This window comes from Helianthus annuus, chromosome 4 (genome assembly GCF_002127325.2).
Source record: "Helianthus annuus cultivar XRQ/B chromosome 4, HanXRQr2.0-SUNRISE, whole genome shotgun sequence".
Classification (NCBI taxonomy): Eukaryota; Viridiplantae; Streptophyta; class Magnoliopsida; order Asterales; family Asteraceae; genus Helianthus; species Helianthus annuus.
In genome coordinates, this window is record NC_035436.2 from 170,800,499 (window position 1) to 170,823,058 (window position 22,560).

The 22,560-nt window shown below is 35.2% G+C and overlaps 2 protein-coding genes across 5 annotated transcripts; one reads left to right on the plus strand and one right to left on the minus strand.

The window, feature by feature from the left end:
* Positions 1 to 14,206: 14,206 nt before the first annotated feature.
* LOC110899449 (COP9 signalosome complex subunit 7) lies at positions 14,207 to 20,381 on the plus strand. 4 transcript variants are annotated; one of them, XM_022146344.2, is made up of 9 exons: positions 14,207 to 14,475; positions 16,403 to 16,478; positions 16,862 to 16,950; positions 17,127 to 17,216; positions 17,342 to 17,386; positions 17,470 to 17,540; positions 17,639 to 17,777; positions 17,994 to 18,099; positions 20,090 to 20,362. In XM_022146344.2, exons 1-8 carry the CDS (start codon positions 14,314 to 14,316, stop codon positions 18,063 to 18,065), a joined length of 744 nt encoding a protein of 247 aa, XP_022002036.1. In that variant the 5' UTR covers positions 14,207 to 14,313; the 3' UTR covers positions 18,066 to 18,099; positions 20,090 to 20,362. The 4 variants fall into 4 exon arrangements, with proteins under 4 accessions (XP_022002036.1, XP_022002035.1, XP_022002037.1 ...); XM_022146343.2 differs by having other exon boundaries at positions 14,208 to 14,475; positions 17,991 to 18,099; XM_022146345.2 differs by having other exon boundaries at positions 14,208 to 14,475; positions 18,015 to 18,099.
* A 64-nt stretch (positions 20,382 to 20,445) lies between these two features.
* LOC118491138 (ethylene-responsive transcription factor RAP2-3-like) lies at positions 20,446 to 21,803 on the minus strand. Its single transcript, XM_035988609.1, has one exon. The coding sequence runs from the start codon at positions 21,719 to 21,721 to the stop codon at positions 20,576 to 20,578; it is 1,146 nt and encodes a 381-aa protein (XP_035844502.1). The 5' UTR covers positions 21,722 to 21,803; the 3' UTR covers positions 20,446 to 20,575.
* Between the last annotated feature and the right edge of the window lie 757 nt (positions 21,804 to 22,560).

A 22,560-nucleotide genomic window follows, 5' to 3' on the forward strand; every position in this document is an offset into this window, starting at 1 on the left:
TAAAGATTTGGTGCAAGAGATTTTAAAAGCTCAGAAAGCACAGGCTACTGCTGTTCCTGCTCAAGCACCTGCACAACATGCATTTGCTGCAAATGAGCTTTGGAATATTTTCCAACCAATGCTTGAAAAACAGCAACACATGGCTGATAAAAAGCATGCTATTCAAGTACAGATGCTGACCAACATGGTGGAATCAAGGTTCAAAGACACTCAAGCAGATATCAAGGCTATAAAAGCTAGTATACAAAATACTGCCCAAAGTGGAAAAGCTCCATCCTCAATCCTCTTCATGAATACACCCCTTGCAGATAATGCCAAAAAGGGGGAGAAAATCAAGTTGAGAAAGAAAGGAATTGAAGATGGGATGTATATTGAACCAGAAGATACATCAGCAGTTACAAAAACAACTGATACAAAATCTTCAAATCAAACAGCTGATACATCAGTAGCTACAAAAACTGCTGTCAATGGCCAAACAGCTGCCTTATCATCAACACACACCACTCCATCACATGCCATCACAACCACTGTTCCACCACCAACTGTGTCTACAACACAAAAACCACCACTACCATCACAAACAGCCAAACCATCATCACCAGATGTTATAACATCTATTGTAATGGCAACAGTGGTTGAAACACCAGTTGATTCAACTACTGTTAGTCAACCATTGATCACCACTCAAACAACCACCACAATAACCCCTGCTCAAAAGCAGAAGACATCTGATGATACATCAGCAGTTGTAATGACAACAGCAGTTGAGACACCAGTTGTTTCAACTGTTGTTAGTCAGCCATCCACCACTGCTCTCACTTTTCTTACATCACAACCAAAGCTTCTAAGTAGAAAAAGAAAGCCAATACCTGCCAATGAGGGAACACATGATCCTAATGCTGCAAAATATCCATTGGAAATTGAAGCTCTCAAAAATGAGATGAGACAATTCTTTACAGAAGAAGATCCTTCAAAAAGAAGATTCTCCTCACTCATAGGCTACATGCCACCAGAGGATATGGATGATTATCTCAAAATAAAGGCAAGGCAAGCTAAAGTAAAAGCTAAGGTTGACAGTGAAAAGGAAAGTCTAAGTGAAGAAGGCATTGCTAAAAGACTGGAGTTCTATCTTTCAAAATTAAAGCAGATAGAAGAATTTGTACAAGAGTTAAACAAAAAAAAGGCTGATCAAAAGAAGAAGTTAAGAAAACAACTTCTAGCCTTCATCATGAATGAAAAATTCTATCCTGCTGAAGAACAACAGTTTAAAGAATGGCCATTAGTAGCTTTAAAGCATGAGGCAGAAAGGATTCAAAGAATCAAAAATGATCCTTCAAAGAAGAAAAATGCTCCAAACTGGAGCAAATACAAAAAGCTCATTGCTGACCTCACTGCTGAATACAAAGGAAAGAAAAAGGAGCTGGTGGATGCTAAGATGGACACTGTTGAAGCCATATCAAAATGGTCTAGGCAGCAGACTGATGAAGCCTATGAGAGGCTAAAGAAAAGAAAGAAAGTTGTTTCAGATGCTTCAAAGAAAAGAGAACAAATGATGAAGCTTGAACAGAAAATTGAAAACCTCAAAACAATGATAAAATCAGCAGACAATCCTACTCTTGGGTCAAATCAAGATGAAGGTAAACAGCTGACTGAAGAAGAGGTCAAAGAAAAGGAAGCAGAGTATCTCAAGGACACCATCTTAAAAATGGGTCTGAAAGAAGACAGCTCATCAAAGCTTCAAAACCTTTTTATGAAGGTACTGAACAAACCTGCATCTCCAAACACTGCAAAAGACAAGACAGAAATTGAAAAACAAGAACTTATTGAACAAGAAACTGCAGAAGACATAGCTGCAACAGACAAAGACATTGAAGAAGCTTTCAAAAGAATGTCTGAAAGTCTGCATGTGTTTTCAAGGCCATCTTCCCTCAACTCATCTGCAAATAAGTCTCTCCCAAGAAACCCACTTGGCTTAAAAATACTAAAGTGGATGTCTGATCAAAAGACCCACGTATTGACCATAGTCAGAGCCAATGGCGAAGTGAAGTACATATCAAGGAAAGAAGCACTAGGCCTAAGTGTTGAAGATTTGCAGGATCTCCTTGAACTTTCACTGTGTAGGGATGAGGATGACCAGAGTGCAAAGGAATTTGAAGCTGAATTTAAGAATCAAGCTACAGCACTCTTGATGAGTAATAAAGGTCCTGAATAATGAAGGGTTTTGGCATTATCTGTTCCAGGGGGAGATTGTTGGGATTGAACCCTAACAGAGGAACAGATAATGTAAAGCCAAAACCGGATCACATCAGTGGACTATCAATAAGCAGCAGTTTATTCTTTGCTTTCCCCTTGACAGTGGTATTCTGACAGCTGATGAATCTTAAGTGCTGCTCACTACAACAACTGTTGAACTAAACACTGATGATACTCTAAAAGACTGCTGAAGACAAACACTGTTGCTCTATCTACTGCTGTTTTCTAAGTACTGCTGAAGACTCAAGCACTGCCCACTCAAAGACTGATCACCTTTGAAGAAAGCACTGAAGTTCAACATCAGTGCTCAGGCTACAACAGTGGAACGTGAAGCAGTAGTTATCTCAAGTTTGTATTATATTGATTATCAGATGTTGCATATCAGTAGTTTGTATAGAACAGTGTTTATTGGTTGTTAGGTCGTTAGATGTCACTATCATGGTGATGTCAGCCAAGATGCTTCAGTGGTTTGGACTGCCTATAAATGTAACAGTACCCTGTACTGTTACATTTGATTGACTGAGTAGATTCTTCTTCTTCAGTCCAATCCTTTCATCTTGTGCAACCAACCTTGGGGTATCTGGCTGAGGGGGAGCTTAGTTTATGTAAACATGCTGTAATCATTTGCTTTGTATTTTCAATCATTCGACTCAATGAAAAGCACTTGTTTATCAAACTATTTTCTTCCTTGATTGTGTTTATACAGTTTGTATCCATTTCCGCTGCACTTTACATTGCTACATATTCATTGATCTGTCAAGTTCATACAAACAAACACAATCATGAGAGCCTCGGATCCTAACAAAAACGTTAACAAAGAAAAGAATAACTAAGTCGCCTTAGGACCCGCACTTTGCAATGAGATCGTTAAACAACATAAAAAGACGTAAAAACATTGAACCACAAACACACACCTAGCGTGTTAACTTGCATTTGCACTGAAACGTAAGACATTATCATAAAAAGTGTGTTAATTCACAAAAATTAGATCCAAACGTAAAACATAGAAAAGAATAACTAAGTCAAAGTAGGACCTGCACGTTGCAAAAGTATTGTTAAACCACAGAATAATAAACGTGAAAACGTTGAACCTCACACGTGCATAGTATGTTTACTCGTAAAAGTTAGACCGGAACACTAAATATTATCATAAAAAAAGCTAAAAAAATAAAAATAAAAAGCTTAAAGTTTGAATAGTAAAATTAATGATGAAAAAACTAAAAAAAGTAAAAACAAAAAGCTTAAAGTTTGAATAATAAAATTTATGATGTGTAAGAAATAAAAGATAAGAGGTCAAAATTTATAAAAACAATTAAATATTAAAAACCATTTACAAACTTCTTTTATTTTTTTATTTTTGCAAATTAATAGATAGAAAATCTAAATAGTAACAAAAGACTTAGAAATTCTAATCTAATCTAAACTAGCAGATTTACCCGTCGTGTTGCGTCGCGACCAACGAAATTGACATGTTGTTGATTAGATTCACATTTATAATATGTTAAAGATGTTTTTGTCGGTTAAATTTGTATTACTATCTTATAGAAATAAGTAATTCACCAAATAATCTCAAGACAATTAATGGTATCATAATTACTACGTTACATGACTTGTATCCATATAAATAACATATCGTATTAAGCTTGTCGTGTTGCGGCGGGGGTGTAAAACCGTTACAAATAGCACCAATGCCACAATATAGCCAACGACCACCAACATCGAAGTTGTGGCGTCTTAACGTGGAAAAATTAGACCGACATATAAAAATGGAAAATAATAACTAACTCGATTTAGGACTCGCACGTTGTGACGAACTTATTAAACGGGAAAAAAATAGACGGCGTAAACACACTGAACCACACACGTACGTTGCCCCATGTTAACTCGCAAAACTTAGAACGAAGCGTATAACAAAACGTAAAATCATTGAACCACACACACATTGTGCCATGTTAAGTCGCAAAATTTATATCTAAACGTAAAACGAAAAATTTTGCAAAATATGAAAAACATAGGGGATCAAAGTTGAAAGTAAAAAGGTTGTGAGGTTAAATTGGAAAAACTAAAAACTTTTGGGTTAAAACTATAAAATCAAGTAGTTTAGGGTTTAAAGTGAAATATTAATTTAAAAAAAAAACAAAATACAAGGTATAACACCACTAAGTATCATGTACAATACAACTATGCACAAAAAAACTATTAAGCATCATGTACAACCTACTATGCACAAATATCTTTCAAATTAATAGTATATAAATATTAATAAAAGACTACAATTGATGTCACATGGCATTTTCTTCTTCAACTTTATAAAAAAAACAAAACAATGAATATTTATTGATATTGAAAATAAATTCCTAAAAGATTTATTGACTTTTAGAATAATGGTTATCTTCAATATGTATCGTAACATTATAATTCTGAAATAACATAGCTATCAAAATACCTATTAATTCTCCCCAAAAATAGCTTGAGAGGTGTTAAAATAAAAATATAAAATAGCTATAATAATAATAATAATAATAATAATAATAATAATAATAATAATAATAAATAACTTGTTGCTAAAGGAGGTGAAGGTACCCAATCATATATATGTAATATGACTTATGTTTCTTTTTAATGGAATCAGTATGCCCAATAATAATTTTTAGTGTTTGAATCTGATTTAGCTATTCCTTTTTAGGTTGTAATGGGTTCATGTTAAAATGAGTGATTTTTTACTTGTTAAAATGGGTTGGGTTACAACAAGCCAAACGTATCAACACATTTTGTAGATTCTAATTTTATATTTATGTTTTTGGAAAGTTTGATGTGTATTTTATGATTACTGAAAAAAATATTATCAAAAGAATGATTTAATATTTTTTAGATAAACTAATAAGAACATATTTGGTAATTTCACTTTTTTGCTTCTTTAAAAATGAAACATGTTGTCCAGTTCATACATTCGATAAAATATAACTCTAATTGATCGTTTTCATTTTTATATTTAAAATATAATTTCAGCATAAGATGTATTTAGAGATTTATAAATTAGACTGTTTTCATAATTTAACCCGCGAAATACGCGGGTCTATAAGCGAAGCTAGTATACTAATATAATAATTAGGGTTATTGGATTTTATCACCCCCAACTATCGGCCTTTGGTCGTTGCCACCCGCAACTAACACTTTAACACCTGGCACCCCCAACTTGACTTTTAGTTTGTGGTGGCACCACTCAGTTAAATCTTTACTAACTGGGTTTGTTTCTTATCCTACGTGGCACATAGTTGATGAGTTGGACATGATTACGTGGCGAATGATGTGTCACTATATCCCAATTATAAAACCCTGCATAGCTCATAACGATGATCTAACCTAAGCGATAAACACAGAAGTATGCAATGTACAAAGCCCCAATCTCTCGCATTCAAGGTACGACTTAACAGAATTTTTGAAATTACGCATTGTTTTGAGATGGTGGAAACAATAGATGTTATGCTTTGAAATTAGGCATTGTTTTGAGATGGTGGAAACAATAGATGTAAGCATGTGTGTGTTGTGGCTGGGTTTTTCCATAAGAATGCAGAAGAGTATGTGGACCAGTGTTACCACAAAGAAACATACATGAAGATTTATGACTTCACAATCCCTCCATTGCCTAGTGAAAAGTATTGGCCCAAGATTAATTATCCAATGGATCCACCTCCAATAAAAGTTGCTCCAGGTAGGCTTAAGAAGAACAGAAAGAGAGACCCTCATGAGGATCCAAAAAGGCCAGGCAAACTAACTAAGCATGGGGTTATAATGAGTTGTGGCATTTGTAGAGCAAGAGGTCATAACAAGAGAAAATGTATTGAAAAAGGAAACATGAATGCAGGTGGATATTTATGAGGTTTAGTGTTTTATTTCAATTGTTGTATATGTCAAATTATGCTAACTAGTGTGTTTTTATTGGTCACAGCTGAACCTGGATCAAAAAGACAGAAGGGGAACCTAAAGAAGAAAAAGTCAACTCAACAGTCAACCCAACAGCAGTCTACCCAACAGACCACTCAACTCAACAGTCAACCCAATAGTCAAAGAGGAAGTAAACAGTCAACTAAAAGAGGAAGACCAAGAGGGAAGGGCAACATAGAAGGTTGTACTTAGTTGGTCAAAGTTTGACTTATGTTTTGTATTGCCTGTTTTGGACAAGAATCATTTAGGCTTAATGTTATGTAGTGACTCTATGTTATGTAATGTCTTAATGTTTTATGTAATCTTTTGGTAAATTAATGTTACTGCTGCAGGGGTAATTTGGTAATTATACAATAGTGGTTTATATAAGTTTTAACTGTTGCAGGGGTAATTTGGTCATTATACAACAGTGGTATATATACAACAATGGTTTATATAAGTTTTGGCTGCTGCAGGGGTAATTTAGTCATTATACAGTATTGGTATATATACAGTAGTGGTTTATATAAGTTTTGGCTGCTGCAGGGGTATTATAGTCATTTTACAACATTGGTATATATACAACATTGGTTTATATAAGTTTTGGCTGTTGCAGGGGTAATTTGGTCATTATACAGTATTACATCAGTGGTTTATATAAGTTTTGGCTGCTGCAAGGGTATTATGGTCATTTGACAACAGTGGTATATATATAGCAGTCATATATATATATATATAAGTTTTCGGGTGCTACAGGGGTATATTGGTCATTATACCACAGTGGTATATATACAGCAGTCATATATATAACTTTTGGCTATTGCAGGGGTATATTGGTCATTATAAAACAGTGGTATATACACACCACTTTGGTTTTGGTCATTACAAACCACTGATGCACATGTGTTTTGGTCATTAAACAGTTTGGTTTGGGTCATTATACAGTTTGCTGCACGTTAGTTTTGGTCAATACACACCACTTTGGTTTTTGGTTATTACAAAACACTGCTGCACATGGGTCATTACAAACCACTGCTGCACATAGGTCAATACAAACCACTGTCAATGGTCACTGTAGTGGACTCTTTTGCACAATAATGGAATTCATATGTAACAAGGGAATTCTGGTTTTCATTCATAAGTTCAATATCGTACAACCAAATTAAATGACTACTTCAACATGTACATCCATATGGCAATGACAAAAAACATAGTAAACACAAATGGTAGCTTTCACATGGACTTTTTGCCATGAATTTGTCTTTTCAGCATCTTGTTTTCTTCTAGTAACAACTTATTCTGCAATTGCAAATTTTCATTGTTCAACTCTTCATAACTTACAGGACTAGAACTGTAGTTTTAATGACCTTCGAAAAATTTGTCGAAATCTTGTTTCCACATAAAGAACTTGCAATCGGATAACTACAAACCAATATTACCACTTCAGTTTCAACAAGAAATTAAGTTTAGTACATAATTAAACAACTTACAGGCCATTGAGGGCAACCATAGAATTGATCACCATGTCGAACACTTTTTGGACCAACCATGCGAAGAACAACAACAATTTCATGATGACAATACAAGTTTCCATCCATATCGACCTTGAATATTTTAGGGGTTCGGTTCACACTCCATGAAGAATTGTTAGAGGAACTCATGTCGATTAGAACTTAGGTTGTGTATATCACTTTCACGATTCGAACATATGCTTCAATTAGCCATGAATCGATGAGAAACCATATGATTATGAGGAAATTAGGATTCGATAGTTGTTCTCTGGTGTTAAAAAGAAGGAGATGATGTTGGTGCAGTTGTCTGTCGACTACATCTTAGTTCGAATCTTAGGTTAGGGCTGATTGTATAGTGAACGAAAATCAGGAAACACATGAGTTAGATAGGTCCGCTTATATGTCAACATTGTAGGTCCGCTTATGTGTCATCCATATAGGTTCGCTCATATGTCATCATGATGGTCCGCTTTTATGTCATGTCCATATAAGCGAACCCATCAGGCCTATAAATAGGCACCTATGAGCGGAACTATGTAGCAGTTAGGTTGTGTAACGGCGAAGCCCTGCCGAATCGTCTCCAGAGCTTGTAACTTGTTAATAAGTGCAATAAAGAGAGATAAATTGGTGAAATCAAGCTAAACAAAGACCGAATCAATGAATTCCGCCTCTGATTCAGTCTGAGCGCTCTTTTGATCGACTCGTCAGGTCGTATAACGTTCCTACATGTGGTATCAGAGCTCAGGTTGAAGAGTTCTTACCGTTTAGCTCATTTTCGCTCAAAAATTCTGATTTCTACACCTTCTTTCTTCATTTCAGAAAATTTTAACGGTCAAAATCTCTCAGATTGTGTGTTATTGGACATAGACAAACCCTTGAGAAATTCAGGCTTAAAATCGGCCTATAAGTGACCTAAAACTGCTCGTGAATAGGTTCCGCTTTTATGTCACTATAGAGGTTCGCTTTTTAGGTCCGCTTATGAGATCAGGTCCGCTCTAGAGATTCGCTTTTAGGAACACATTTGTTGTAGGTTCGCTCTAGAGGTTCGCTTTTAGGAACATATTTGTTGAAGGTTCACTCAAGAGGTCCGCTTGTAGTTACATCTGGTTGAGGTCCGCTCTTGTGGTTCGCTCATTGTAACAATCAGTTGGGTCCGCTTTTGTGAACATTACAGGTGTTTCGCTCTTATGACACTTTTCAGAAGGTTCCGCTTATTTAAACATCAAGTAGTTCCGCTTGTTTGAACATCAAGTAGTTCCACTCATTTGGACAACTTAGTAGTTTCGCTTATTCGACAACACTGGTTCGCTCATTTGAACAAGAATAGTTTCGCTTTTGTGTTACTCGCACCTTGGAATTTCGCTTTTGTGACATTTTGAAAGAAAGATTCGTCGGAATTATTTGAAAAATGGCAGAAACGTTTGATGAAAAGGAGAATGAGTTTGTTGAAAGGTTAAATAGATATGGTTGGTATCAATACGAGTATGTATGAACAAGATGATAAGAGGATTTGGAGTCTTAGACTTGAAAGGTTTGCTTGTCAACAGGATGAGACTGTGAAAGAGATGGAAAAGAGATTTAATTACTTAATGGACAAGTTAAAATCGTTTGGAATAAAATTGACAGATACTGAAAAGATATCAGAGTTGGCAGATGCTTTACCTGCCGAATGGAATGATGTTTTAAAGAAATTAAAACAAGAACCTAAATTTTCAAAATTACATCCATCTAATTTCATCAATAAACTTCAAAAGCATAGTTATGAAAATTCTGATAAGAAGAAAATATTGATGGATAAAATTAAAGGAAATCTAGATGAATTGAATTTGGGAAATCTAAATAAAATCAATTTGGATGTAATTACTGAAATTAATAAAAGAATTTGTATGTGTTTTGCTGCACAACAAAACATGAAGTATGATTTTAAGAGAGGATGTTATATTGATGAAAATTTAAAACCTCTTGATTTTGTGAAAATTTTTTGTGCAGGAACATACAAGACAGAGACAAAGGAAATGTCAAAGAATGAAGAATCTGTGAAGAATGAATCCTCAGGTTGTGAATCAGTGTGCTCTAAGTGTGATAACTTTAAGACTGACAATGACAAACTCTTGAAGAATGCGGAAAGTTTGACATTGGAAGTCAAGAAGTTGAACGATGAAAAGCAAACTGATGAAAAACAGATTCTGGATTTACAGGGAAATTGTACAAAGCTAAAATATGAAAATGACAAACTGTTAAATAACTTAGACAGTTTGACATTGGAAAACCAGAAATTGAAAGAAAATGCAAAAGTTTTTGAAGAGAAGATTAAAAGTTTTGAAATTGAAAAAACAAGAATTGAAAAAGAATTTCAAAATCAAATCAGAATTCTTGAAGATGGGAGAAATGTTTTTAGTCAAAATAACATTGAAAAGCAAAAAATGATAAATTCTCATCTTCAGAAAATTATTAAACTTGAAAAAGAATGTGAATGTGCTCAAAAGAAAATCAGAGAGTTAGAAAAAGATTTTGAAAGCAACAAGAAATCCTCATAAAATGAAGATTTCTGGATAAAGCTTGAGAACAAAAATTTGAAAGCAAATGAAACGAAATTTCAAGAACAGATAAAAGATTTGGAAATGAAAAGTTTGTTCTTGAAAACACGAAAATTGAGAATGAAAAAACAATCAAGTCTCATCTTGAAAGAATATCTCAGCTTGAACATGAAGCTGAGAATTCAAGAAATAAGATTGATGAACTTGAAAAGAAATTGATAGGTTTTGTGACTGCATCAGACAGTTTGAATTTTTCCTGTCCAAAACCAATCAATTCTGTTCCAATAAGTGACGATGTCACAAACTTTGGCAATGTCAAAGTTGAAGATTGTGATGAGAAATCTGATGATGAAAATGAAAAAATTGAAAAACAAAAATTGTTTTTGAAATTAAAAGAAAAATTTCAGAAAACTGTTCTACAATCAACTGAAAAGGGAGAATGCTCTAAGCAAAAACATTTGAAGAAGAAAGTGGAACAGAAACAAAAAATTAAAAATGAGAAAAATATTCAAAAAGATAATAAAAGTTCATCAAATCGATCATCCAATCAAAATCAAAAATTACAAAAAGTAAAAAATGAAAACTCAAAAATTGTTGGTAATAAGTGGTGCAGGTCGGACCACAGTGCTCAAAAGTCAAATCCAGCAATCAACAGGAGAAAGGAATATCACCAAGCCAAACAGTGCTTTGATTTGAGCATTTGGGCTGAAAATGGTGATTGGTACGATAACAGAGTGTGTTACCGATGTGGTTATCAAGGACACATTGCTGTTAACTGCTAGAGAAGGAATTTTGAGACAAGAAGATGCTTTAACTGTCAAATTAGAGGTCACATTACCAGAGAGTGCCCAAGGAGATCGAATGACAGATTGAGGGCTAAGTCTCAGAAATTGGCAAAGATTCCAGTCAAAGTCAAGCCTCATGAACAGAAGGTTCTAAAACCTAAAGTTCAAGAACAGACAATTCAAGAAAAGAAAGTTAAATTTTCACAGGGGCAGAAAGACAGACTGAGAAAGAAGAGGAAGAAGGCGAGAGAGTATCTCGAGAAGATTTTGTCCTCGGGTTTATCTGTTGGTAAAAATAAGAGTTCTGATGAATCGACTCCCTCGATTGCAAAGTCAAGCAAGACGAATTCATCGGATACAAATTTGAGGACGAAAGAAGAAAAGAAGAAGAAGAAAATGGTTGGCGATGAATCTGACGTGTCAAAGCCAGACAAGCCACCTTCAGGCGATGAATCTGACAGATCAAAGTTAGACAAGCCATGTGCAGGCAATGATTCTGGTTCGTTAAAGCCAGAGGAGCCATTGGTTGAGGTAAAAAAGGAGAATTCAGGTTTAACAATGGATGATGTAAATTTTCCACCATTGTTGAACAAGAATTCAAAATCACCCAAGGACCGTCAGGCTTGGGTGAATCTGTTCAAATGAAAAACCTGACTTGCCGGAGTTCCCAGGTTGGTAAGCGTGGAACATGAATCGGCACATTTCTTGAGAAATTTCACTCTCGTGATTTTTCGCTTTATATGTGGTAAATCAGGGACATTAAATTGTACTTGATTTTCTACAAGTGAGATCTAAAACTGAAAATGTAAAATCTGTCATGAGGATGAAGAAAACAATGTGATGATGTGACCCCGAATCTACAAATGATTGGTAAACAAAACTAATTTTCCGGAAAAACCATTTTGATTAAAACAAACTTAAGTGTTTTGAAATCATAATGGGAAAATAGTTTGTTGTCAGGGGGAGTTCTGATTGTTTATGCCAAGTGGATGGCGAATTGAAGCGATTCGATGTCAAGTTGTCATTTTACTTTGCACAGTTTATTGTTTTCAAATTTTCCCAAAAAATCAAAATTGAAACATATTTTGATTTTAGGGGGAGAAAAATTTAAAAAAATTAGAAAATTTGAAAATGTCAAAAATATCAGAAAAATTAAAAATGAGTTTTGGTGCAAATAAGGGGAAATGATAGTACATCAGCTAGACTGGCACAGTACGCTAAAGATTTGTAATGTATAAATGCAATTAAGCAGTCTTGCTAAAGATGTGCCGGTAGGTTTTCACAGAATTAGTATATCAGTTTGGGATATTAACATAAATTTCACTTGCGTCTTCGTGGGGAACACCTCCAGGATATATAGGTAACCCCTAAAATCCTGTTTGAAGGGTCCCGTATTCTGAGATACTAGGTCTTTATGTTCAGTGATATCTGGGGTATTATCCCGGGACTTCTGCTGTATGGAAGTACTGACCTAGTCTCCGGATAATACTTTCTGCAAAAAGCTTTGAAATATAAGCTCGCCCTCAGCATGTTGATGAAACAATAAAATTGATAGTCGCTGCTGTTGAAAACAAAAGATCTTCTAAAGGGGACACACCTTAAAGTCGAAGCCGTCATCTCTCTGCGTATACGGAAGTATCGACCTGAGCTCTCACGGCCCTCGCACCTACCCCTTAACAGATATCAACTGTGGTATACTCACCTGTAAGACTGAATATTGGGGTCTGGATACGGAAGTATATACTGAGGTGGGACACATGTAGAGGTTTAAGTTCTAAAACACTAATTCTGTATTTCGAACAGGTTGAACATTTTGTGAGAATTTAAGTGGATTAATATATCGACAATCAACGTGAACTGTTTTAAAGCTTAAAATGAAATAACAGCTTAACGGTGCTTGTGTTTAGTTGGCAGCTGATTTGATCCTCTTGCTCGAACTCACAAAAATATGTTTGTACATATTTCATTTCTGCATTTAATTTTTGTTATTGCATTTATGTTTCATATTTGAAAAATCCAAAAAGATTTTCGACAACTGATGTTGGAGAGCTGATATTCAAAATCTCAAAGGATAAACATAATGAACAGAGGTCTGGTTAAATTGGTTTGAAATGTTTAATCAGATTTTGGTAAGTTTAAAAGTTAATAAATTTTAAATGTGAAAAATTCTCGAATGATTAGTTGATTCATTAAGTTGAATCACAATTTTGTTTGTTTGTGATAGAGTGTTTGAGTTGCGCAGGTTTCTGATCCTGTTGCTACGGAAAGCCAGGAGATACATCAGAACCTGAGAAGAAATTTAAACTGATAAAGCCAGGAGTTGATTTCAATGGTGATAACGAATTCCAGACGGCGATCCCAGCTTGATGATAGGGGGAGTCTGATGAAAGTTTGAACCAGAGAAAGATCCGGGTACATAATTCCAGGAAGAGTTCCTGAAGAAGACCGATTAAGAGTGAAGAGTTGTCATGTTTGAAGACTCTCACTGAAGATTCCGTCAACATTCAAGGGGGAGTCTGTTGGTGCAGTTGTCTGTCGACTACATCTTAGTTCGAGTCTTAGGTTAGGGCTGACTGTATAGTGAACGAAAATCAGGAAACACATGAGTTAGATAGGTCCGCTTATATGTCAACATTGTAGGTCCGCTTATGTGTCATCCATATAGGTTCGCTCATATGTCATCATGATGGTCCGCTTTTATGTCATGTCCATATAAGCGAACCCATCAGGCCTATAAATAGGCACCTATGAGCGGAACTATGTAGCAGTTAGGTTGTGTAACGGCGAAGCCCTGCCGAATCGTCTCCAGAGCTTGTAACTTGTTAATAAGTGCAATAAACAGAGACAAATTAGTGAAATCAAGCTAAACAAAGACTGAATCAATGAATTCCGCCTCTGTTTCAGTCTGAGCGCTCTTCTGATCGACTAGTCAGGTCGTATAACCTTCCTACAGATGAAGGTTAGTGACACGTCATTTGCCACATAATCATGTCCAACTCATCAGCTATGTGCCACGTAGGATAAGAAACAAACCAAGTTAGTAAAGATTTAACTGAGTAATGCCAGCACAAACTAAAAGTCAAGTTGGGGTGCCGGGTATCAAACTATTATTTGCGGATGGCAACGGCTAAAAGCCGATAGTTGAGTGTGATAAAATCCAATAACCCATCATTACCACTTACCTAATTCATCGAAAAAAAAAACTTTTGTAAATGGAGAAATTGCACGAGGGTCCTCCAAACCCTTAAAATCTCTGATACTGATTTGAAACCCTAATTTCAAAATTCTGAATTCTTTCTGTTGATGATGGACATCGAGCAAAAGCAAGAGGAAATCATCCAACAGTTTGTGAATGAAGCATCCAATGTCAAGGCTTCCTCTCTCGTAACCGTCATCGCTCAAGCCACTTCACATCCTTCTCTCTTTGCCTTCTCCGAGATACTTGCTCTACCTAACGTCACTCAGGTTCCATTTATCGCTTCTTATTTATCTTAACACATACCTACCTGCCTGTATAATCATAATACTTTCATCTTAACTTACTTCTTCTTTGCTTGATTCATCTTCTTTAGATGTAGTAGTTTTTGTTTGCACAAATATATATATATACACAAATTGCATGAATGTGATTTGATTTTATGCATCAGTATTCACATTATACAGAATCAAACATAACTTGTATCTCTGATGTTTGAAGAAACAAATATATGGACCAGACAACAAAGTACCAAGATGATTGGGGCTTCTTTAATTGATAGATTTTTTTATTAGTACACAAGTGAAGACAGACTATGATTTAGGTGGTTTGAGCATATTTTAGGTGTGTTTGGACTGTGATTTTATTGATAGTGTTTAAGATATTTACCAGTGTATCAATCTACTATTGTATGTTGAAATAGATATAATGCTTTTCCAATATGAAAACCAGACGATTGGTGTCGTATGTTGTACGTGAATGTGAGTGATGATGATGTGCCGCTTTCTAGATGTTTCGAAAATTGAAACCAGACAGATAATGGATAAAATTACTAGCATTTGCCAATTTGGTTTAGGTGGTTTGGAGTTTGGGATTTCCTATCTTTCTGTTAGTGTGTCTTTGACTATGATTTTACTAGTAGTGTTTAGATATTTTACTCTAAGCAGTCAATAGCGGTGCTATAGCGGTTAGCGGACCTCAGGGTGTGTAGCGGTCCAAATAGCGGTGGCCTATAGCGGTTTCGCTATTAGCGGCGCTAAATACCGCTAAATGCCGCTATTTGGCCGCTATTTGGAAACTTATATAGTGGTTAAAGCAGTAACACAGTAGAATGAGGCAACACAGTAACGCAGGTAGGTGTTTGATTGTGTTAATTCTTAAATTATGTTAGATTTGCAACAGATTTTTGATAATGGAATGATATTACTATATCACCGCTATACCACCTTGACCGCTATTCGATTTTGGACCGCTATAACTGCATAGATTTTACTGGAGTGCCTATCTGCTATTTACTAGTGTAGCAAACTACTATCGTATGTGTAAATAGATATAGTATTTTCAATATAAAACTAGATTTGTCTTGCGATTGATGTGTCAAGAATGGTACGTGAACGTGAGTTATGATGAAGTGCACCTTTCTAGATGTTTTGAAAAATGAAACTATACAAATAATGGATGAATTACTAAGAGATTAAAAGTTTTGAGCATTGATGGAATTTACCAGAACAGGGTTCTATCTATGGTGAACGTTTTCTTATCGTTCATTGATAAGGCACTTCTGTGGTTGTGGAATTGTGAAATTTGGTTTTGATAACGTTCGCAATGACCCTCATTCACTTGCAAACTTTTGTGGTCGGATAAACGCCCTGGTTCTGGGGACTTTGCATTCAGGACACGGTTCTTATATTATTAGGCCCAAAAACTATTAGATGTTGATTGTTCTTACCTGTCTTTTATTCTATGACAGTTACTCACAAGCCAATAGAGCATTATGTGGACAGTAAATAATCTGATTCAACGGCATTGTTTAGCCTTACAAACCTCTGTTTTTGGTGTATGTGGATATCTTATCTGAATCAACAATAGCCCGTGATCAGATACCAGATCACACACTATAGAGCGTACTGATGTAATCATTTGCATATTTGACTCTTTTTGTATTATATGACGTGTTTACAATTTTAAATTATTGCAGAATTCTTTTTCTGGATTCGTGATTGTATTGTTTCTCTTCTATATGGTAGTTTGATTATAAGTATCAAGTTACATATACATGTTATCTCTTTTACCTTGTCTGAAGTTTACTGCATCTTTCTTCTACCGTAACTCCTCTTATGTGCACTAGCTGCTTAAGTTTGTACTACCTGAATTAATTTTTTCCTTCTCACTTTGAGGTTTATTCATCTTGTACAGCTTCAAGGCACAGAACATTCTATTTACCTTGATTTGCTTCGGATGTTTGCTCATGGAACATGGAGTGAATATAAAAGTAGGTTATCCAGCTTTAATTCAGTTTTGCTCTTTGTAATTTATTTATCAATTACAGATTTACAGCAATGCATCCACTTACATTTGAACTTAAAGATTATTATTTTTTATATCTCTTATAAACATCTTTATTGGTATCACTACATGTTTTTATTTCTTGATTAGCCATGAGCTAATAAAAAAACTTTAAGTATATGAACATGTGTCACATGCAAAACTTGATTACTTATATGAGGGTCTTTCATATTGAGATTTGAGGCTGCGTTGTTAGACCCTTCATGGTTTCTTTGATGCTTATGTCTTTTTATGTATAATATCACTCATTATGATGCATTAATTGGAATATTGGATGGGGTAAAGTTCTTTTATGTTTATGATATTTAGGAAATGCCGGTGATCTTCCACAATTGAAGCCCAATCAAGTTCTCAAGTTAAAGCAACTCACTGTTCTCACACTAGCTGAGGCAAACAAGGTAAGTATTCCTTTTTGTAATTAGTCTTTTATCAATAACAGTAGTCAGTTTTAATTCCTATATTTGAAATTCACACTGACCATGATGGTTAAGGCATGTTTCTCTATAACTTATTTTTTTTTATGCTAAGTTGATTTTGTATGGTTTTTGACTTACTAGTTTATGGTTCCTTTCAGGTACTCCCATATGATGTTCTGATGCAAGAATTGGATGTTATAAACGTCCGTGAGCTTGAAGATTTCCTGATCAATGAGTGCATGTATGTGGTAAGTACCTCCCATGATTATAAAATTGTCTTGGTTTTTACTTTTTATATTCTTACTCGAGTGAATAAGTTGTGAAGATTTATGTTGCTAAATTATATTTTACGCTTTTTTTTCTATCTCGATAGGGTATTGTCAGGGGCAAACTGGATCAGTTGCGAAGATGTTTTCAGGTGTGAATTAGCATCTACTTTGTATCACTTGTTGTGGTTATTGTTTTTCATGCGTCTTTTTATATTATATGTTATTATCGTAGGTGCAATTTGCAGCCGGGAGGGATCTAAGGCCTGGACAATTGGGGAGTATGATACATACATTATCAAACTGGTAACCCTAGTCATTTTTTCTGACTGTTATTTGTGCATATCGTATATAATAATATTATTACATTGTTTTGAGTTTTGACATGTTTTGGCATTACATAGGTTAAGTACATCAGATAATCTACTCATCACAATTCAAGATAAGATAAAATGGGCTGACACAATGAGTGAGCTGGACAAGAAGCATAAAAAAGAAGCCGAAGAGAGAATGGAGGAAGTGAAAAAGACACTCTCCCTCAAGGTCAGCTGTATTTATATTTTACATTATCATTTTCTTATATGTGAGAGGGATTAACAACGATGATTGTGGACCCGACCCCACTAATATATGCGCCTTAAAACAGAACAGTTTGACACCAGTTGAACTATCTGAAATGTTCCATTGCAACTTTGGTAGTGTGTTCTGTAATATTATAGCTATATTTGTCGATGCATCTTACTTACTTTGTGGCAGAAGTCACAAACTATGAGCAGGCAGACATTGACTTTCGAGGCCCTGAGGAGATGTTCCCCGAACCAGGTGGAGTGATGGATTATGATGAAGACCGAAGCCGACCGAAGAGGTAGGTTCTACCATCTTTAATGATTGTAGAAAAAGGGTCATATTATTAAAGCATTTTCATCATTTGGTTGCTATTTCCATAATATAAATTAGCAACACATTGTTGCATTGTGTTGTTGTACCCCAAGCATGGGGTGTTTTTTTAAAAAAAAAAGGTTGTGTTTTTTCACTTTTAACCCAAAGCTTTTCATCTTTTGTATTTTAACCCTCTTAATTTATTTACTTTTAACCCAAACCTTTTCATCTTTTGTAATTTAACCCAAAACTTTTTTATTTACAACTTTGGTCCCCCATACTTTTTATCTTTCGCAAGTTTTTCGTTTTACGTTTCGTTCTAAAAATTGTGAGTTAATACGTTGCAATGTGCGTGTGTGGTTCAACGTTTTTGGTCTATTTTTTCACATTTGACAGATATGTTGCAACGTGTCTATTTTCCCCCTTTGGCAAGTTCACCGCAACGGGCGGATCCTACATCGACTTAGTTATTCTTTTCTACGTTATTTTGCGAGTTAACACAGTGCAACGTGCGTGTGCGGTTCAACGTTTTTACGTCTATTTTTTCCATTTAACAAGTTTGTCGCAACGCATGGGTCCTAAATCGACATAGTTATTTTTTATGTGTTATGTGTTTCAGTCTTATTTCTTTGCATTAACACACCGCAACTTCAGTGTTGGTGGTCGTTACCAGCGGTGTGGCATTGATGTTATTTGGTATAGTTTTAGGCCCCCGCCGCAACACGGGGGTGCTTAATTCTAGTTTATATGGTACTAGTATTAAGTCCCTGGGTTGCAGCGGTTGTCATAAAACTGTGTTAAGTAGTAGCAATACTATACCATTATCAGCGACCACCAAGATTGGAAAAGCTCGTAAAAACAAAATAAATAAAAACGGGAAAAAAATAACGTCGAGCGAAAAGCAGACGTAAAATCTTTGAATCAGGCACGCTCGTTGCTGAGAAATTAAAACGAAATGTAAAACATAGAAAAAAATAAGTAAGTCCATTCAGGAACTGCGTGTTGGACGAACTTGTCAAACGCAGAAAAATAGATGTGATGCGACGGGCAAGTCAAACGGGAAAAAATATACGAAAAAATGTTGAACCCCACACGCACGTTGCGGTACGTTAACTCGCAAAATTTAGAACGAAACGAAAAACTTAGGAAAGATGAAAAGTATGGTGGACCAAAATTGAAAATAAAAAAAAAGAGTTGGGGCTAAATTGCAAAAGATGAAAAACTTTGAGTTAAAAGTAAAAAAAACAAAGGGTCAAAATTGCAAAATTAAAGTTATTTATTAATTTTAGATAAAGATAAGAATAAAAATAAGTGATATCTATAGGGTAGGGATCCTAAGAGAAGTCCACCCTATTTGAGAAACTTGAGAAGCAATCTATTTTTCAATTTTAAACATGTATATACATATATGTATAATTGACAATATACATATATGTATAGTTAAAAAGATTAACAATATACACATGTGTATAAATCCCAAAAAAAAAAAAGAAATTTAAAAAAAAATAAAAAATTAAATTCTTAAAGAAAAACCTGCGATTTTTCCAAAAAAAAATTTTGCATTTTTTTTTACATTTTTTTTGCATTTTTTTGCTTAAGGAAAATGTGTGGTCCGGAATGCTTCTCAAGTTTCTCAAATAGCATACTACTTCTCACATGATCCTTATCCGATATCTATATATTGGTTATTAATTAATAATTAATATTAATAGAAATTTATTAAATAAATATAAATTAAATTTATGAGGTTGAAGGAGAGAATGCTATGTGGCATTATTGGAGTCTTTTATTATAAGTTAGATTAGATGAGAACATATGAAGTAGTGATAGCCCAAATATCATAATATCATATTTAGCCGTTCCATAGTAAAAAAGATGAAATAAGTTACTTATAATAGTTAGTTTCACTGGATAAATGAAGAGAACATAATGTGTTGTATCAACCTTTTGAATAAGTTGTATGTGGATTTTTACAGGAGGCGCCACCCGTTGGGTTAAAGAGGACCAAAGAGCAATCAGTCTTTTGGGATGGGGATTGTTGCACAGGCTAGCTAGATTTCTCAACGAACATTACAAGACATGATACACCTGCTTTCTTAGAGGGATGCATCATTTTTTGAACTTGTTAACATTTGGAGTTAAAACGATTATGAATGCTAATTTTGAGGAATCATTCACCTGTGATGGTTTATAGACTTTTTGGGACATTTTTGGTGCGACATTATATGATTAAATCCTCTATCTTATTACGTGTATTTGTTTAGAAAAGTGGATCGTTGTGACATGATTAATCATGAACATGTTTCGTTGTCCGGTTTGATCAAAATTAGTAGGAATGAAACCATATACGTGTTTCGAAACCAGTCTCATTTTTAATGGTACAGTTATTTGATCACCATAACTAGAAAGCAAAAAAAAAAAAAAAAAGATTAAAACTCTCATTTATCTAATTTAGAAATCCATCACCAAACAACTTCCTCTGTTGTGACAGCGGTGGCGTAGCTGGATGACGGCGGTGTTACGATGTCCATTTGGCAATTCCACAGTGAGTAAAGCTCACTTCCGCCCTCCGTCGGGATACTTGGCTGATCCGCCATGTTGTCCCCAAAAATGCTCTCAAATATAGATGTGTCAATACGGATTTCCGAAGGTGAATCGCAGGTGACCTCCACTGGTTCACCAATAGTCATTGGTGGCTCAACCATATTTTCCAGCAAAACATCCCATTCTAAGTCGTCAGCCACCTCTACACTAGTGGTTGACGGTGGCTGCTCCATGTCTTCATCTAAAATTTGCTCAAAAATAGATGTATCGATATTGAGCTCCCAATTCAAGTCCAAGTCCAAATCAACCACCTCCGCCGCAGCAACCTCTACCTCACCGGCGGGCATAAAGCCATCGGAAATAATTATATCCGATTGAAAATTCCACAACGAGTCACACTCGCTTCCAGCCTCCTCCTCAGTGGCACTGGTGGTAATTGATGGCGGCTCTGGCTGATCAGACTCATTTTTCTTTTGTTTTTTCCGATGTGTTATTCTAGCTGACGTGGAAGAGGAAGGCTCTTGAGATTGTGACAGCTTAGAAGCCACTGTAGGATTCCGATCATCAGAACAGATCAATAAAGGGAAGTTCAGCTTGGCTCGTGAGCCATGAAGCTCAAAGGCAGCTTTATCATACGCAAACGCAGCTTCCTCCGGCGTATCAAACGTTCCAAGCCACATCCTCGTTCGTTTCTTCATCGGGTTAGTAACCTCAGCTGCAAACTTCCCCCACGGCCGCCTGCGAATTCCTCTGTACCTTGTCCAATCTGCAGGCGCCTTTTTTCCACAACCAGATGATGTTTTCTGTTTCTTTGAAGTTTTATTACACTCCGGCGGCTGCACTTTGGTTCCCAAAACAACATCGTCTGAATCGTTTACTGCAGACGGAGGACTGTCGTGGGTTGTTGAACTTGAGCCGCCGGTTGAAGTTTCCGGTGGGAAGTTTTCCAAGATATCGTGTACATCTTGTAGAAGATTCTCGGGCAACTGGAGATCTTCTTCGTCTTGCCAATCGGGGATGCAGATCGGGTCAGCATGATTGCTGGAAAATGTTTGGAATGCCATGTTAGTTGAATGAAGAAAAAAATGGTGAGGTGTTTGGAAAATGTTTTTAGGTGTTCTATTATTTGTATCTGATGACCGTCTATTGGTTTGGACTTTGGAGCGAGTCTATGTACTTATAAGTATATATAATACTATTATGTGTTAAAATATGCACACATGAGAATCTGTCTATATATTTATATACACGTGCGTGTAAGTGAAATCGACATGTGAATATATCTACAGCGTTAAGCGTAAGAGATATTTTTTTTTTAATATACGTACACACATATATGTTAAACTATCAAACCATTTGTTTATGTATCTTTTAATTTTGTATCATCTACCTACACATTTACAGGTTGTATACTTACAAATATGTAAATTATACTTAAAAAACCATATATTTAAAAGAGTAAATTACTACTTTGGCCCATGTGGTTTAACCAGTTTAACTATTTCAGCCTAAAAGGAATCTTTTTACATATCAGACCACGAGGTTGTATTTTATAACAGTTTTGGCCCCTGACACTAACTTGGTTACTTTTTTTGCAGTTAAGTGTAAGGGTAGTTAGGTCATTACATACCTTAGGGGCTGTTTTTTATAATTACAATGTTCTTTTAATATTTAAGAGATTATTAATGCAATTACTTAAGTTTTTTTTATTTCGTTATTTTCACGATTATTGTTTAACAAAATACGTTTTAAATATACAAATAAATATGTATTTTCATTAACCATTTATTTTTTATGAAAATCGTTTATAAAATAATTTGTTATTTTACATTTTGTTTAAACCATCTATCGTTTTTAAAATTGTTCCTTTGTAAACCATTTGTTTTTTTTAAATCATTCTTTT